Consider the following 17670-nt stretch of genomic DNA (forward strand, 5'->3'; position numbering starts at 1 on the left):
TTACCGACAAACTGGAATGTGTAAAGCTCCCCTGCCCTGATGATGTTCCTGTGTTTTTGTGGCAATGCATGATGACGTAGCAGGTTCAAAACGATGCGGTTACGTGGCAGGCACTTTTTCCACCCAGGGATTGCAGGACAGCGTAACGGATATTGCGTCATTGGGTAGGCGTGGTCTGTTTTGAGAATCTTGCACAGGTCGACAATCACACGTGATATGATAGTTATCTTTCCTGCGTTCGCGTGGGGTTTGCATTCATCCTGCTATATCTACAGATACATGCCCATGATCGCAGGGGTTTCACGTTGTTATGAAATGCTTCTTTCAATTAAATAAATCGGTGTTCAATCGGTACATAACCAATACAATTTCTTTTGATGCCATTATTGAATTTGATTATTCGATTATTGACTTTGCTTCCAAAAAAAAAATTCAAGAAAGCAGAAAAATGTTAGTGTGTTGCAATTTCCTTTATTCATTTTTTATTTTAGAATATTTTGTGTGGGTTATTTATATGTACAAATAAGGTGTTTAAACGATCTTTTTCTTTATGTTAAATTTTAGAATATATTTTATTCCGATTTCTATTCATTTATTTTATGTATATCATTTGCTTATTTAGAGTTTTAATTCCATGTGTGTGTGTGTGTGTGTGTGTGTGTAGTTCTTGCTCAGCAGTTTTTATTTTATTATCAAACTGTTTTCCCCTCATACAGGATAAGGAGGTATTCATTCTTCATCATCATCATCTTCTTCTTCTTATTATTATTATTATTATTATTATTATTATTATTATTATTATTATTATTATTAAAACATTAATTTACAGCCAATACACAAAGGCTAAATGAAAATCCAATAAGCCACAGTTCTCTCTGTAGGAATTAATAAATTAATAAGGTGAGGAATAAGAGCTCTCCTGCAGGTCACGTCACATCATCTCTAATTTAAGCTCCTCTTCATGTTCACCCCAAGCTCGGTTCTCAAGATGCCAGATTTATGCCTTAAACAAACAAAACATTGAAATGCAGCTTGGAGCTTCTCTGTCAGACGAGCTTGTTGTCGTTCAGTGTTTCACGGCATCTCAAAAATCGATCCAGCATGAAACGTTTCCGCTGACCCTCTTACAGTATGATCACAGAACGGATTTAATTTTTTTTATGAATATACGAACATACGATTGCGTATGTGCGTAGAGTCAAAGTTGTATTGAGATGGTTAAATACTGCCCCTAATGGAGGGGAGTTGAGTTTTGAGGAAATAAAGTACACGTCGTCCCGACTGTCTGGGGCCAGGCCAAGATAGGGTAGCTGCACAGTTCAAATCAGCTCAAAAAGTAAAACTTCAGGAGGCCAGCAATCCATGCTCTAGACATTATTGCCTGAATTGATACAGTGAACCTTGACAGTCGTGACTCATTTAAAAGACTGGGTCTGGGAAAATTTCATGGAGAGCATGAGATATCCCTAAAGCCAGACCCCAAGCCCTTTTTTACCGTCAACGCCCTGTCAAATTCCACTACCACTAATGTCAAAAGTGAAACAGGAATTGGAATGCACGGAGAGTCAGGGCGTGATTGAAGAGTAGAACAGCCAACTGATTGCTGCACAGGCACGGTCGTTGTTCTGAAACCCAGCGGCGCAGTAAATAGGCAAAGATACGTTCTTCCTTCTGCGGAACATTCTCCAGGTCGACTGGAAGGAGCCAAAGTCTTCTAAAAACTCAACGCTGACTCAGATACTTTTATCACAGCCCTCCTCACCGCCTTTATTACCCCTTTCGGAAGGTTCTCCTTCACCAGACTTTGTTTTGGAATATCTTCAGCTTCAGAACATTTCCCAGGAAGCAGATGCTGGATTGTCTAGAGGGACTCTTGGAGCATTCCGGACGGAACGTGACTGAGGTCTCTTTGCTGTGCTGATGAGACTGCGAAAGGAAGCCGTTACTGTCAATGAGAAGTGTGAATTCTCTAAGAGGAGTGTGAGGTTCTTTGAGCAGGTACTGGATGAGTCAGGAGATCCTGAAAAGGTGCAAGCAATCACATATATGAGCGAGGCAACAAACCCAAGTGAAGTGAGGAGATTCAGGGGAACGATAAATCACCTAGGGAAGTTTTTACCTAGCGGAGAAGACACAGCTTTCAAGAGATCTCCTTCAGAGAAAAAAGAATATGTGGGCATGGGGAGAGCAGGAGCAGAGGGCGCACCCCCTGGGCTTGATCTTTATGATCCAAAAGCAACCACAGGAGCCGTATTACTACAAACGCGAGCTGACAAACAGCTTCAACCCGTAGCCTGTGCATCAAGAGGACTCGCAAACACTGAACGGAGATATGCGCAAATTGAAAAAGAGGCTGTAGCTGTCGTCTGGGCTCGTGAGTGCTTCTCTGACTTTCTGGTAGGTCTTTCCTTTCCACAAACCCTTGGTACCTCTCCTGAGTTCCAAAAACCTAGACAAACCACCAATGTGTATCCGAAGACTGCGTATGAGACTCGTGAAGTTCATTTATGCTGTTTCACATGTTCCATGGAAAAACATTGCGACTACTGGTGTCCTCTCCAGAGCAGCTGTGGGGGTAAAACGAGACAAAGACAAAGAGCAAAATGAAGACAATTTGAACCTGTACGCGAATTCAGTCGTCTCAAACTCACCTGCTACTGAAACGAGACTTTCATGAGAAATTCAGCAATGTCAGGAAGCCGATCCGGTTTTACAGCTGGTGAACAAGTACTCTCTAGAGGGCTGGACGACTGAAAACACAGCGGTGCGGCCGTACTTCCGGTTTGCAGCAGAGTTAACGCTGGAAAACAGACTGTTGTTAAGCACGGGGTCGTGAAAAGTGAAATTTAAATGAACTTTAAATTAAATGTATACTGCTAGTGTCCCAGCATACAGTGTAGACCAGAGCTTCTCAAAGCTGTCCTGGAAGACCCCCAGCACTGTACATCTAACACACCTGATTCAGCTCATCAGCTCATTAGTACAGACTGCAAGACCTGAACTGGGTGTGTCAGATAAGAGAGATGTACAAAACGTGCAGTCCTGCGGGTCATCCGGCGCATTCTATTCCTATATTTTATAGAGAGAGAGAGAGGAAGAGAGAGAGATTTTTTCTATTCTATTCCTATCTAATGTGTATTCTTTCTTATCTGTGTTTTGTGTAATTGAGCTGCTGTAACGAGGAAATTTCCCCAGTGTGGGCTCAATAAAGTTGATCTTATCTCATCTTAAATCGCTGCACAGATTGTGATGTTGCGCCACGTGTCCACCAGGTGGCAGTGATCTCAAACGTCGGCCTGCAGCGCGTCAAACAGAGCGACACGAAGAAGACGCAAACAACCGGGGCCGCGTCCCAAACGAGGGATGATTGGATAGAATAGTGCACTACGGAGACCGTAGGATGCGTTATGTCATACCCTAGCTAGTGCACGCACATAATGAACGTAGCGTTATTTGGGATTCAGCACGAACTTGTACGGTACGTTTTCGCTGCGTCGTAGCTCGGTTAAATCATTCGCCTTTTACATCGAAAATGTCGTTTTACATTCATAACTAAAACCTTTGGTGAATTTTCCTAGCTTGGACGAACATATTTAGACGTCGTTGAGTAAACTACGTTTTTTTTTTTTTTTTTATAAACGCCATGCCTTGTTCCTGCTGCGCGCCGTAGATAAAAATGACCGTTGTTTTATTAGGAAAAGAGTTAATATCTGTTTAGCTTAGCTTTAACGCTAACGCATACCCGTCTCCAACATATGCTCTTGTTGTGTTTTTTCCGCACTTTATTCTCGACTAACGGAGACTAGCCGTCCGTTAAATCGAAACGCACATTGTTTTAGGCCGGAGTTATTTTCTGATACGTCACACAGATCCAAAATGGCATCTCGGAGAAGCTTTTTTGAAGGAAAAAAAAAAAAGCACGCGCGCGTGTCACATCTGTAAAACGTGTCCCGTTACAACACAGCGCCGCGTAGGAGTTCCGCCTTCTTCATTCAAAATGCACCTATTATGGGTTTAAAACGTGCCTAAATTTTATTTAAGGTCTCATACAATAGATTTGCATGCTTCCAAGGTCAAAAAAAAACAAAACACATTTTTAACGTGCTCATAATTTAAATTGCAGCATTAACAACAAAAATCATTTTTTCCCCGGTATCACAAACGACTCGTTAAATGATTCGTTCTAAATGATTCATTCTAATCTCCTCCTTTCAGAGAGCATACTCTGCTCTAATTGGTCAGATGTCGGTCTGTTGGCGTGTTTGAAAAAGGAAACGCCCTCGAGCATAACCCGTTTCATCTCCGGGGCTTTTTGTTCTAAACCTACGTAGGTGTAGTACCGGAAGTAACGGCTGGAATTACTAACGACTCGTTTCAGGTGTTCAGAATCAGTTCCTTCTTTTGGGAGTCAATTACTTCCGTTTTGTCGTGCGCTTTAATTTTGGAAACTTTGCAGACTTTTTACATTCGCAAAAAGCGATATAACATGTTGTATGAGGTAATTTTGAAGAAAAAAAACATAATAGGTGCACTTGAGATGAATCGTTTCTACAGTCACAGTCTCGAAATAACGCAATTTAAAAGGCGTGGCATCATCGAAACGGTGACATTTTTCCAGGAGTCTCCAGTGTTAGGGGTCAAGCAGGACAGATGAGGTTCTGGTTCCTATACGATGTGTTTTTGAATAAATTCATTGTTTTTCTAAAAAAAGCACCACCACACTCTGCTGGTTTTAGCAGTTAATTTGGATTTGACGAAACCTTGTATTATAACTAGTCATGTTTCTGCAAACAATAACAGTGCCGGTTCGTTGTTCGGCTTAAAAGCTAACCTGCGATCATGTCTTGTACTGCAATCCTGTGCAGCGAGGTGGAAGATGGTTGACCAGCGAGCTCTGAAGAACCCCTATCTGGACTATAATGGGCCCGAGAGCACACAGGACCTGTTCGACTCTCAAGGCAAAGTGAGTTGCGCGCACCTTGGTCGATAACTAACTGTATGAGCGTTGGAGGTTTAATTGTGTTTCTAAATTGTGAACCCTTTCTGTACGCAGCTCACACCTGCTTTCGCAGGTCGTATCAGCGGTAAGATTAAAGAGCTGCTGGCCGTGATGGAGAACGGTCTGAAGACTGCCGACCCGAGCGATGGAACCGGATACACAGGCTGGGCAGGTACGAGAAAAATCGCAGCGAGACCGGTTGATTGGACAATTGGTAACTTGTGTATCAAAATGATTGCTTCAAAGTTTACAAACTAATCAGTTAACTTCGTCAACGTTTTATTCCTTTTTCTGTTTTTAAAATTACTCACTATAAGCACTTATTAGTGTTATAGAATTCATGAGTTTATACACCAGCATGAAAAGAATCACCAGAAGAGAGGGGAAAAAAAGTATTTACGTTTATTTAGTATCGTTGGTTTATAAGAATACCTTGGAATGAATTGAATACATTATTTTGTTGTAGAAATAAATAAATAAATGAATAAACAAACAAAAATAAATAATGGCATTTTTATTTGTTAAATTGATAAATAAATAAACGATTTTATTATACGAATCAGTTGGAAAGAATGTATTTTTATTATAAGAAGAAATTGGCGTTGATGGAAAGTTACGCTTAATAGCCACCGAGATCTTTACCAAGGGCGCCAATACTTCTAGACCCCATGTGTAAATTCATACCATTTGAAGCCTGTAGTCACAACATCATTGATTTTTTTTTTTTTGTTTGTTTCTGCGTTTAGGCATCGCCATGCTTTACCTGCACCTTCACTCGGTCTATGGCGACCCTGCGTTCCTGCAGAGGGCGCTGGAGCACGTGGACCGCAGTCTGAGGAGTTTAACCCAGCGATGGGTGACGTTCCTATGTGGAGACGCGGGGCCGCTTGCCGTGGCCGCTGTAATTTATCACCGCTTACAGAGAACCCAGGAGTCAGAAGAGTGCATCAACAGGTTAAGATCATGATCCCTTCTGTTTGTTCCAGAAAGTTCCAGAGTCGTTTGGCTTCATTTTTGTGTTGTTGTATTGCACATTCCCAGGTTGATGCAGTATTACAAATCAGTAGTAAAAGGTTCAGGCAGCCTCCCAAACGAGCTGCTGTATGGCCGTGTGGGCTACCTCTTCTCCCTCATCTTCATCAACCAGCAGTTCCAGCAGGAAAAGATCCCAGCACCGTACATTCAGCAGGTCTCTAGGCCTGTCACTCCTTTCTAAATACTGTGTAGTTATGCAAAATTTGCCCTGTTATTCTGTTTCATCCGCCGTCCACACATTTAAAACTATGACACTTTTTATACATCAAAATCTGTTCTTATACGGTCTCGTCTGAAAGGATTGGGAACAGCATGGCCGATTCTGTTGTTTTCGCTATACATTGAAGACATTTTGATCTGAGCTCAAAAGATGAATGAGATGAGAGATCAGAATTTCAGCTTTCAGCATTATTATAACTCATATTTACATCTAAACGTGTTAAACAACTTAAAACATGGCACATTTTGTTTGAATCCACCCATTTTTTCAAGTGATTAAAAATATTGGAACACGTGACCGTTTCTTGCTGTCCCGGTATGTCCTGTTAGGTTGATTGTTTAGAGCATTAATATCTCTGAATGTCTACTCTTGGTCTGAGCCCTGGGTTTCACCTGTGAAAACTGTATTCGTTGTTAAAAAGGGTAAATCACCAGGAAGACCAGAGAGCTGTCTATGGGAGAAAAGCCAGCCATTTTGAAGCTGAGAAAAGAGGGAAAATCTGTCGGAGCCATTGCACAAGCATCGGCATAGCTAGTATAACAATTTAGAATGTCCTGAAAAAGAAACAAACCACTGGTGTACATAACAGCCAAACTTGGAACAGGTCAGCCAAGGAAAACAACAGCCGCCGATGAAGGAAATGTCGTGAGAGCTGTGCAGGAAAAACCCCAAATGTCTGTGACATCAACGAAGTTCTCACAATCCACCGTTTGAAGAAGACTCCAAGAGAAGAAATATAGCGGCCATACTACAAGATGCAAACCACTCATCAGCTGTAAGAATCAGAAAGCCAGATTGGACTTCGTAAGGAATTACAGAGATGACCCACAGATGTTCTGGAACAAAGATGAACCTCTACCAAAGTGTGGAGAAAGAAAGGATCTGTTCATGATCCAAAGCATAGAATCTCCTCAGTCAGGCATGATGGAGGTAGCGTCATGGCTTGGGCTTGCATGGCTGCTTCTGGAGCAGGCTCACTAATCTTTATTGATGATGGAACTCATGACAGTAGCATCAGAATGAATTCAGAAGTTTACAGGAACATTGCCAATGTCTGCCGATTTACAGAGAAATGCATCCAAATTAATCGGGAGGAACTTCATCATGCAGCAAGACAACGATCCAAAACACACTGAGCCGACTCAACAAAGGACGGTTTTAGACTGGCCAAGTCAATCACCAGACCTTAACCCAGTTGAGAATGCAGTTCACCTCCTGATGAGGAGACCGAAGGGAGAACCCCCACCCCCGAAACAAACCAACAACTGAAATAAGCTCCAGTAAAGTCACCGGCTTGATATGGTTATTGCAAGCAAGGGATATATTTCAAATATTAAATGTTATTTACTTCGAACGTGTCTGTTCCATTACTTTTGCTCACCTAAATATTGGCTGGTATGCCACAAAAGGTGCCACATTCTAAGTCATTCAACACATCTAGATGTAAATATCAGGAAATTAATGCTGAAATACTGATCTATAGCCTCACATTCATCCTTTGGTCTCAAACCCACATGTCTTCAGTGTTCTAGTGAAAGCAATAGAACTGGCCTTGCTGTAAGAATACTTTCAGAGGGGACTGTATTACTAAATAAAACACAGTCAGACTTGAGGATTTACCTTACTGGTAAAAATAATCTGTAATGACAGTCTGTTCAGACACATGTATTATTTGACATGCTCATCATGAAGAGTAAGAACAGGAGACGTGATTCTTGGTGTTGATGTGTTTTCTTTGCGTGAGCGGTGATATCAGTAGCGAACATAGAATTATCGGTTGAAGTCGACATCCTCTTGGTGCTGTCTCGCCATGGGTGCTTTGTACTGCTGCTACCTTTTGGTGGCTTTATGAGGATGTGGACGATCCAGTAACCCAGATACTGTGCCTTAACCAGGCTTTGATAGAACTTTCTTGAATTAGCAGAAAATTTTATCCCAGTTCCACTCTTTGTTGGGTGACTTGCAGAGTTATCAAAACGGCAAGTGTAGGCATTCCGTTTTTTTTTTATTGATTTAATGGCGTTCAGTCCCCAGTGATGAACTGGTGTCCCATCCGGGGTGTATTCCCTCCTCACGCCCAGTGTTCCTGAGATATACTCCCGAGCCACCAGGATAAAGGGTTCTGTGAACTCTTTTCAATCCATCTTGCTCGGGAAAGCTTGCTGTGTTTACGATTATAAAAGTTTGTTTTCTATTGGCCTACGTTTTTTTACATAATGGTATATGATCCTTGCCAGGTGGCATTCTGCATGAGGATGGAACCCAAACAAACTGGATGCAGGGTTAATGACCTGCTGATCTCTGGGATCAGCTGCATGTCCTTCATTATCCAAGAGTGCACTCTGTGGACACAACAGGCTTGAGGTCCTCCAAGTGTGATGTCCCGGGGTCAGAGTCCCCATCAGGAGCCCAGGAAATTGCATTGTAGAAGGGTAGGAACTGGTAATTTCGAGGTGACTTCCCACCACCACAGGCCTTGATTCGTGGATCTTGGTATATTGATTCCCTATAGTCCACCATGGGATGAACTAGAGTGATGGATCTGCCGAGGTTCATTATCCTCAGCCAAGAGTGCACTCCGTGGTCACAACCGGCTTGAGGTCCTCCAAGGGTGGTGTCCCAGGTTCAGAGTCCCCATCAGGAGCCCAGGAAAAGCCCAGGTAGTTGCCTTCTAGAAGGGTATGAACTGGTAATTTTCAGATTATTAAATTTCCCACTACACAGGCCTTGATTTTTGGGTCCTGGTGTATTGCAGTCCAATAACCTGTAGGGTACTTGTCAGGCTCACCCACTCCTTATCTCCATGTACACTATAGCTGACAATCATAGTTGTCCTCTTGTAGAGAATGGAATCTGTTGCGATCCTACATTTTGGCCTCCCCAGAAGTTTTCAGTGTCTTCAGTCGGGTCTGCATGCTCTTGAAATGCTGTCTCCTTATGGCTTCATGGCCACCCGTTGAACGACTTGTCTTCCTTATCCCAGTCCTCAGTCTCTCTTAGTGTAATACATCTCAAATAATTCTAGGAATGTTTTTACATCATCATTGGTCATTTTTTAACAACAGTGACCTGCTTTATCACACAACACTTTAGGAGGTATTCTAGCTTGTAGATAGTTGTTATTGAATGATAAAATAAAAAATAGTTATTGATCGTTGACTTGTGTTCTGTGTGTGTGTGTGTGTGTGTGTAGATCTGTGATGCCGTGTTGATATCGGGTCAGAACCTGGCTCAGAGGATGAGGGTGGAGCAACAGTCTCCACTTCTGTACGAGTGGTACCAGGAGCATTATGTAGGCGCCGCTCATGGCCTTTCAGGCATCTACTACTATCTCATGCAGGTAAAATCTACCATCAGGCATATCATCTGACAAAAAGCAGTATTTGTTTTTGATATAATGTACGAATACTACATAATGGAATTAAAGCAGTTCTTTTTGTATCCCTGTAGCCCGGTTTCATCTCTAACCACAGCATCCTGCCAGCCCTCGTGAAGCCCAGCGTGGATTACGTGTGCCAGCTGAAGTTACCGTCAGGTAATTTCCCCCCATGTATTGGCGACAATCGTGATCTCCTGGTGCACTGGTGCCACGGCTCTCCCGGAATCATCTACATGCTTCTGCAGGCCTACAAGGTACGAACGAAAGAATCAAAACCGTAGAGAACTGATCGGTTTAAGACCAGCCCTGACTAATTTACCACTTTATTATACACCTTGTAGGAGTACTGTAAGAGACTAGACCTTTGTCTTAGTTCATGTCCAGTTTGTGCTAATCGATTTTTGATAATCCAAACAACGCTGAAGCGCTTTGAGGATAAGTATATGTTTATATACAGTATGTTTATCGCTTTCTTTCCTAACCGAAAGGTGTTTGGTGAGCAGCAGTACCTGCATGACGCCATGCAGTGCGGCGAGGTGATCTGGCACAGAGGTCTTTTAAAGAAAGGTTACGGATTGTGTCACGGCGCAGCAGGAAACGCCTACGCCTTTCTGGCTCTCTACAAACTCACCCAGGAGCCCAGACACCTCTACAGGGCCTGCGTGGTAACACCCTTTTCTGGATATGAACATGTTGTTTTTGGTTTTTTTAAATTTGTAAAAAATAATAATAATTTGGGTAATTACTTACCTACTTGTCAATCACCCAGGAAAATTTGTTTACAAAATGAAGTAATTAATTAATAATAATAAAAAAAGAATATGTAGTTGCCTGAGGTAGAGAAGCTGCCTAATAATTATGCACACCTTATTTAGGGTGTTAATCACTTTAAGCCACACCCTCCTTTCATTAAACAATTCGACTTGACTTGAAAATAAATTATACTCCGTTAGCATTAAGGTTTATATTATTAAGAGCTGCATAGAAATAACGATCGGAACATAATGCCGACTTCCCTAATAATTATGCGCGCAGTTTTTTTAATATAACAAGTACAGCGAAACTGGGATTTAGATTACTATTTAACGTTTTGATATAAATTAGCATTCTGGACGCAGTCGGCATATTACTGTCTCCATCAGAAGTGCCGATTTTTAAAAAATGTATAGCACAAGTATTGTAAATAAATTGATATGACAGTATTTTGCATAAAGCAATTAAACTATTGGCGGTTATTTTCTCACTTAGCAAAAGCTGTATCGTTGTTTAAAATGTCAAGGCAAGACGGGAAATATAATATCTGATTGTGATGATGGACGGGATGTGTACGTGTCTGTCGTTAGTTTGCAGATTGGTGCATGAACTATGGGAAACATGGCTGCCGCACTCCAGACACACCTTTCTCTCTCTTTGAAGGTACTTTTTATTTAATATATAATGATGATGATGATGAAGTGTGGTTTATCGCTAGTCATCATTTGTTATCCTAACAGGATTAGGGGTTATGCCTCTATGTTTAAAAAAAAAAAAAATGAACTATTTGGACAGTATTCTTGATAAATATTCATATTTTAATTCTTTATAACCCCAGACATTTTACAGTAATTCAGTATTACTGAGAAAGTTTTAATTTGTGATTGATTGATTTTTTTGTTCAGCATATATTTGCATGTTGCATATTATCATTAAGTTTTATCTTTTATTCAAAACTATGGGGGGATTTATACATTTCACCAAATTTGTTGCGTTAGACGTATCGAATTCTTTCCTTCTTCTTCGTTGCAGGAATGGCCGGAACTATTTACTTCCTCGCCGATCTCCTGCAGCCGTCAAGAGCCAAGTTCCCAGCGTTCGAGGTGTAAAGGTAGTTAAAAAAATTTTTTTTAATCTAATACGAATCCAACGATCATCAACATTTTGGTGTTTCTGCTGTATTGTTTCAAAATAGGGATAGGAGGGAATGCAGATCATGTAGAAATTGAGATGTTTCGATTTAGTGTATGAAGCAAATACTATAATGACACACAAATTGACTTTATATATAGGATATATGGCATGACATGAATAATGCACATAGACCCAAATGAACAAAAACACTTAAATAAACAAATTGCTATTGAATTTTGACGTTTTATTCCTACAGCGTAAGACAATAAGATGTGTGTGTGTGTGTGTGTGTATAATATATGACATTTTTGATGCAGTCTGTCCAAACATCTGGAAAGTGTTTTACCGTAATTAAGCATTACCATAACGGAAACCGTGTATATTCAAATGAAGATACTGAACTTGATGTGTTTTGGTCTGCTGTGTTGCATCACAGGTTCACTGCTACACAACGTCGCACGCTAATCAGCGCTTGAAGTGCAAAACCTCAGCCTGGAGCTTTAGTGTCCTCCAGGACAGGAGACAACACACACACACACACACACACACACACACACACACAGCCGTGTTCTTGTTGCTCCCCATTCTGTAGGGAAATTGTGCATGCCTTTGCCGTGTCCTATTCACTCTTCATGTCCATGCTTCCAGTTTGTCTCCAATTGAAAAATTACCATCGAAAAACTAAAAACAGGAAGTGGCGAACGGAATCTGTGCACTGTATTTAGAAATCTTTGTATTAGAGAGTTGCCTTGGTGAATTGTTCTCAATAATTAGACAAGAAATGGGAATGTGAAAATTTTTGTATTTGTATCTCGTCTCGGCATTTGCTTTTCAGATAACAGTGAGCTGTTCAACAATTATAGTGTAAGTCACTTGAAGATACTTGCTTAATTAGTGCTTTAAACTAAATTCGCCATTATTTCTGGTATTTCTGCAGGCGTACTCTGCGAGTCTTAATAGTAATTGATCATTTTAGAGATTCCGTTGTTTTTTTTGTTTTGTTTTTTTTAGGAAACAGCACTACTACTGTTGTTTTTTTTTGTGTTCATTTGCATTTGCTCATTATATTAATAAAGGCTAAAGGAAGATGATCATGATGTGTTCTTTATTTATGTTCAAGTAAAATATGCTTAATGGAGATGTACTTGGGGGTTAGCACGTTTGCCTCGCAACTCCAGGGTTGGGGGTTACGTTCCCACCTCCGCCCTGCTCTGTCTATGTGGAGCTTGTGTGTTCGCACCATGCTTCCTCGCCTCGGTTTCCTCATCCAGTTCAAAGACGTGTATGATTGACATTTCCAAATTGTCCGTTGTGTCCGTGTGAGTGTGTCCAGGGTGTCCCACCTCGTGCTCCGAGTCCCCTGGGATAGGCTCCAGGCTCCCTGCGACCCTGTGTAGGGCAAGCAGTACATAAAATGGATGGATGGAGATGTAAACCAATTACATTAAAACCATTGACACATGACGGGAATAATAATCTGATGAATCTGATCTGTAGAGGTCCTGTGGAGTCCATGTCTCGATGGGTCAGAGCTGTTTTGGTGCCACAAGGGGGACCTACACAATGTTAGGCAGGTAGTTTTAATGTTATGGCTGATCGGTGCATGAAAAAGTTTGTTAAAATTACATAACCTTTACTACACTTAAAAGCAAATTGACATTAAATTGGAAAAAAAAAGGCGATTTTTTTCATAATATTTTTATAGTAAATGATTTAATTAAACTATTATAATGTAATGAGTAATATTGTTGTACACACCTAGGTTTCTGTAAGTTTTCAAACTGTTAACAAATAAATATTGAGATGCTAATTTATTTTTTAAAATCTAATTGCATGTAAACAAAACAAAAAAAAAATACACAAACATTACACGAGGCTGGGACCAGGAGTAAAAACTCCTTCAAGACTGCCAAATCCAAATAAGGCTGCTCCCTCCTCTACTATGTACAATACAGCGCTCTCGCTACGGCTTTTTTTAAACCACGGTCTGAGATCAGCTTTGCTGTACAGCTATAAGAGCGTAAAAGCCCATCGGCCGTCTGGTGAAGCTGATCCTGGATCAGTTCTAAGCGCAAGGAGTAGCCCAAGCTGCTGTAAGGCATCTTTATGATCTGTGGCCTGGAACTTGGGTAGGGTGTAAGACATGTAGGACCCTTGGGAAGTCTCGGAGTGAAAGAAATCGACACCGCTGGACCGAGAGGAACTAAAGATAGATCTCGCAGAGGAGGTGGGTAAGATGTAAAGAAAGAAGGTTTGCATTTTAGACAAGTGTACAAGGTTCTTGTGGGGTCTTAATGGCTTTAATGGCTATATTTAAATGTGGATTGGAACAAGTCAAGCATTCTGCAGCTTTGTTTAATTAGTATTCCTGTTAGGACGCCTATGAAGGGAAACATCTCGAAAAAGCCACATAAGCTATGCAGGGAAAGACTGCTTATTAAATATACAAGCAGGACCACAGATATACAAGTGCTCTATAGATTGAGAATTTATAATGTCCACATTTCATCTACCCAGAAGCACTGTTGGGTAGGTATTATTTGGTCGGTGGAACCCAAGAACATCACCAGGAACATGAAATTCTACTGTTTTTAGCTCCTGGAACTGTTTTTACTCCCAGTTCCAGAATCTTCCAGACTTGCTGTACTTGCTGCGTGCTAAGATGCCAAATCCATCATGCAGTTTCTCAAAAAAGTACCAGAACCTTGTCGGAATGATGCCTAATACATATATTGCCTCTGCTCAACCTTACAAACAAGATGTACTACTGTACCGTAATGTATCAGATTCTTTCCAAAAGCAATGCCCAGTCTTCCTCATGTTATGAGTTAAGCATTGTTGAATTATCTATGAAACATCATAGAGACACATCATAAATGAAGGTTAAATAGAAGAAACCAAGGCAGATGAAATGTCCAGGGGTTCATTGTACAACATCCACAAATTAAAGGAAGAGTTCGACCAAAAATATAGTATAAATGGAGCCTCCAAAAATGGGCCTAGTCCTTCAGGAGCAAGGATGGGTCGAGGCTCGCCAATCTGCCAGCAAATGCGTCAGCGAATAATCCAACACTTTGTGAACAACATTCCCCAAATGCAAATCGGTAGGATTTTGGGCATTTCACCTTCTACAGTTCACAATATAATTAAAAGATTCAAGGAATCCGGTCAAATCTCGTGCATAAAGGGCGAGGCCAAAAACCACTTCTGAATGCGCGTGATCTCCGATCCCTCAGACGTCACTGTCTTAAAAACCGTCATGAGTCTGTAATGGAGATCCAGATATGGGCTCAGTAATACTTTGGTAAAACTTTGTCACTCAACACCATTCACCGCCGCATCCACAGATGCAAGTTAAGGCTTTACTATGCAAAGCAGAAGCCGTATACATCAACATTGTCCAGAAGCTCTGGCCACTTCTCTGGGCTCGGTCTCATCTGAGATGGACAGTAGCACAGTGGAATCGTGTTTTGTGGTCTGACGAGTCAACATTTCAAATAGTTTCTGAACAAAACAGCCATTGTGCTCTCTGAGCCAAAGAGGAAAAGGACCGTCCGAGCTGTTATCAGCGTCAGGTCCAAAAGCCAGCGTCTGTCATGATATGGGGGTGTGTCAGTGCCCATGGCATGGGGAACTTGCACATCTGTGAGGGCATCATTAATGCAGAAAGATGTGTACACAGTTTGGAGCAACATATGCTGCCATCCAGAGCAGGACAACGCCAAAAACCTTCTGCCCGGATTACAAGCGCATGGTTGCGTAAGCAGAGAGTGCGGGTGCTAGCATGGCCTGCTGCAGTCCTGACCTGTCTCCGATTGAGAACATGTGGTGCATTATGAAATGAAAAATAAGGCGATGAAGGCCCTTGTGTTGTGGTTTGTAGATAGAGATCCAGTGGTTACCTTTGAGGGCACATGGTGGCTTAGTGGTTAGCACGTTCTCCTCACACCTCCTAGGGTCTGGGGTTCGAGTCCTGCCAGGGCCATTTGTGTGCGGAGTTTGCATGTTCTCCCCGTGCTGCGGGGGTTTCCTCCGGGTACTCTGGTTTCCTCCCCCAGTCCAAAGACATGCATGGTAGGCTGATTGGCATGTCTAAAGTGTCCGTAGTGTATGAATGGGTGTGTGGACTGGTGTACCCCGCCTTGTGCCCGATGCTCCCTGGGATAGGCTCCAGGTTCCCCATGACCCTGAAAAGGAGTAAGCGGTAGAAGATGGATGGATGGATGGTTAGCTTTGAGAAGTGAAAGGCCACACCTCACTAGAACTGACAGGCACAGAGGTCACACCTCCTTTAATGGGACTGACAGGCACAAAGGCCACACCTCCTTTAATGGGGCCAACGGGTATGGAGGCCACACCTCCTCTACTGGGACTGACAGACAGAGAGGCCACACCTCCTCTACTGGGACTGACAGGTACAAAGGCCACACCTACTTTACTGAGACTGACAGGCATAGAGGCCTCACCTCTTTTACTGGGACTGACAGCCCAGGTGCCATATCTCTGAATTTTGCTTTCCTTTAAGAGAATTTAGGACAGCTCCACTAAAATCCATGTGTGTATTGTTGTTCTGAAATTCGCCATATGTTAGTTTGGGAAATGAAGGAGAAGACGGACAGGAATTAGGTTATGTTAAAGTAGGTCATGTTAAAGAGCTCATCATGAGCACATAAATGCATGGTGATGAAGGTTCTTGGTGATGAAGGAGACTCCGGTGAGCAAGCAGTCAGTTATTCAAATATGACTGTTCAGCTTATAGATTGACTGATTGTGCACTGGAGGCCTGTTCCTGCAGTTGTTATTCAGAAGCCATCTTTAGATAGATAGCAATCTTTGATAGACATGGGCCAAGTAGTTGTGAAATCATTCAAATGTATTACAGTATTGTATTATACAGACTACAACCTTCTCCATTTAAAACAAGTTGCCATGTGCTTTGGATTTTACAAGACAGTAGTCTATGTCAGAAATGCTGCCACTTCATGAGAGAACACAAGGTTATTGGTGTATTGTGATGTACTGTACATGATGTATTCATGTTTGCTAGCTTGGTAACTAACTTGCAACTGGAGTTAATGCTTGGCAACTAACTTGCTACTCTCTTTAATGCTTGCTAGCTTGGTAACTAACTTGCAACTGGCTTTAATGCTTCCTAGCTTGGTAACTAACTTGCTGCTGGTGTTAATGCTAGCTAGCTTGGTAACTAACTTGAAACTGACTTTCATGCTTCCTAGCTTGGTAACTAACTTGCTACTGGCATTAATGTTAGCTAGCTTGATAACTAACTTGCTACTCTCTTTAATGGTTCCTAGCTTGGTAACTAACTTGCTACTAGTTTGCTAGCTTGCTCAGGTTACTGTTTTTTCCCTCTTTAACAATATAATAATTAGTCTAATATTAGCTAGCATCTTAATGAACCTGGTTAGCTGCTGGAGAGGTTTCATTAGCTAAACTGACAGCTAATTTTTAGTGCAAGTACAGTAGTTAGCTTGGCTAACATTGCTAAATCAGCATGCATAGTCCTCTTAAAGTATATTTTTCCGTAACCAAAAAAAAACAAACCAACAAACAAAAAAACTGGATCCTTTCCACTGCTGGATAATATCATATATCATATCATATGGGAAAATCCTTCATACCCTAAATGAAAATATTCAGTAATGGATTATCATTGGGTTATTAATGAAATTAATTCAAATAGCATGTAAATTCTTAGTATTTACAATCCAAGAAAGCACATTCTGACTATTACCAAGCTCTGTATATAACCATATGTGGTCGAGCATCAAAGGTTAAAAATATCACTGCTACAGACTACAAGACTCTTAATTTCCTTTGCATTAAAAACTCAATATTGGTGCATAACACATCTGTTTAACATATTCATCCTGAACAGGTCTTACAGTCAATTATTACAATCGGAACATTATGCAACGATGCACTACCATGCAGTATAATGCTGACCAAAAAGTTGAGAGGGTCTGAAAAAAAAAAAAAGTTGTCTGGAGAGTGAGTCTAAAAATACCGAGTGCCCTAGAGGAGGGCGCGTCTCGGGCATTCAGCTTGCCCTAAGAAAGTTAAAGAAAGCCACGAAGCGTCAACCGATCCTCCGTGTGACATCACCGGCCCGACTTAAATAAGAAGGCCTCG

General features: G+C 41.5%; 1 protein-coding gene across 3 annotated transcripts; it reads left to right on the forward strand.

Annotated features, from left to right (window-relative positions):
• Positions 1–49: 49 nt before the first annotated feature.
• Positions 50–12611, forward strand: lancl1 (LanC antibiotic synthetase component C-like 1 (bacterial)). Of its 3 annotated transcripts, none has more exons than XM_053615031.1 (11): positions 50–164; positions 4866–4963; positions 5054–5171; positions 5746–5953; positions 6041–6188; positions 9448–9594; positions 9705–9887; positions 10122–10298; positions 10977–11049; positions 11419–11497; positions 11957–12611. In XM_053615031.1, exons 1-10 carry the CDS (start codon positions 65–67, stop codon positions 11493–11495), a joined length of 1329 nt encoding a protein of 442 aa, XP_053471006.1. In that variant the 5' UTR covers positions 50–64; the 3' UTR covers positions 11496–11497; positions 11957–12611. The 3 variants fall into 3 exon arrangements, with proteins under 3 accessions (XP_053471006.1, XP_053471007.1, XP_053471008.1); XM_053615032.1 differs by lacking the exon at positions 50–164 and adding an exon at positions 3380–3478; XM_053615033.1 differs by lacking the exon at positions 50–164 and adding an exon at positions 3516–4655.
• Positions 12612–17670: the final 5059 nt, after the last annotated feature.

The sequence above is a fragment of the Ictalurus furcatus genome, chromosome 26 (assembly GCF_023375685.1).
Source record: "Ictalurus furcatus strain D&B chromosome 26, Billie_1.0, whole genome shotgun sequence".
Taxonomy (NCBI): domain Eukaryota; kingdom Metazoa; phylum Chordata; class Actinopteri; order Siluriformes; family Ictaluridae; genus Ictalurus; species Ictalurus furcatus.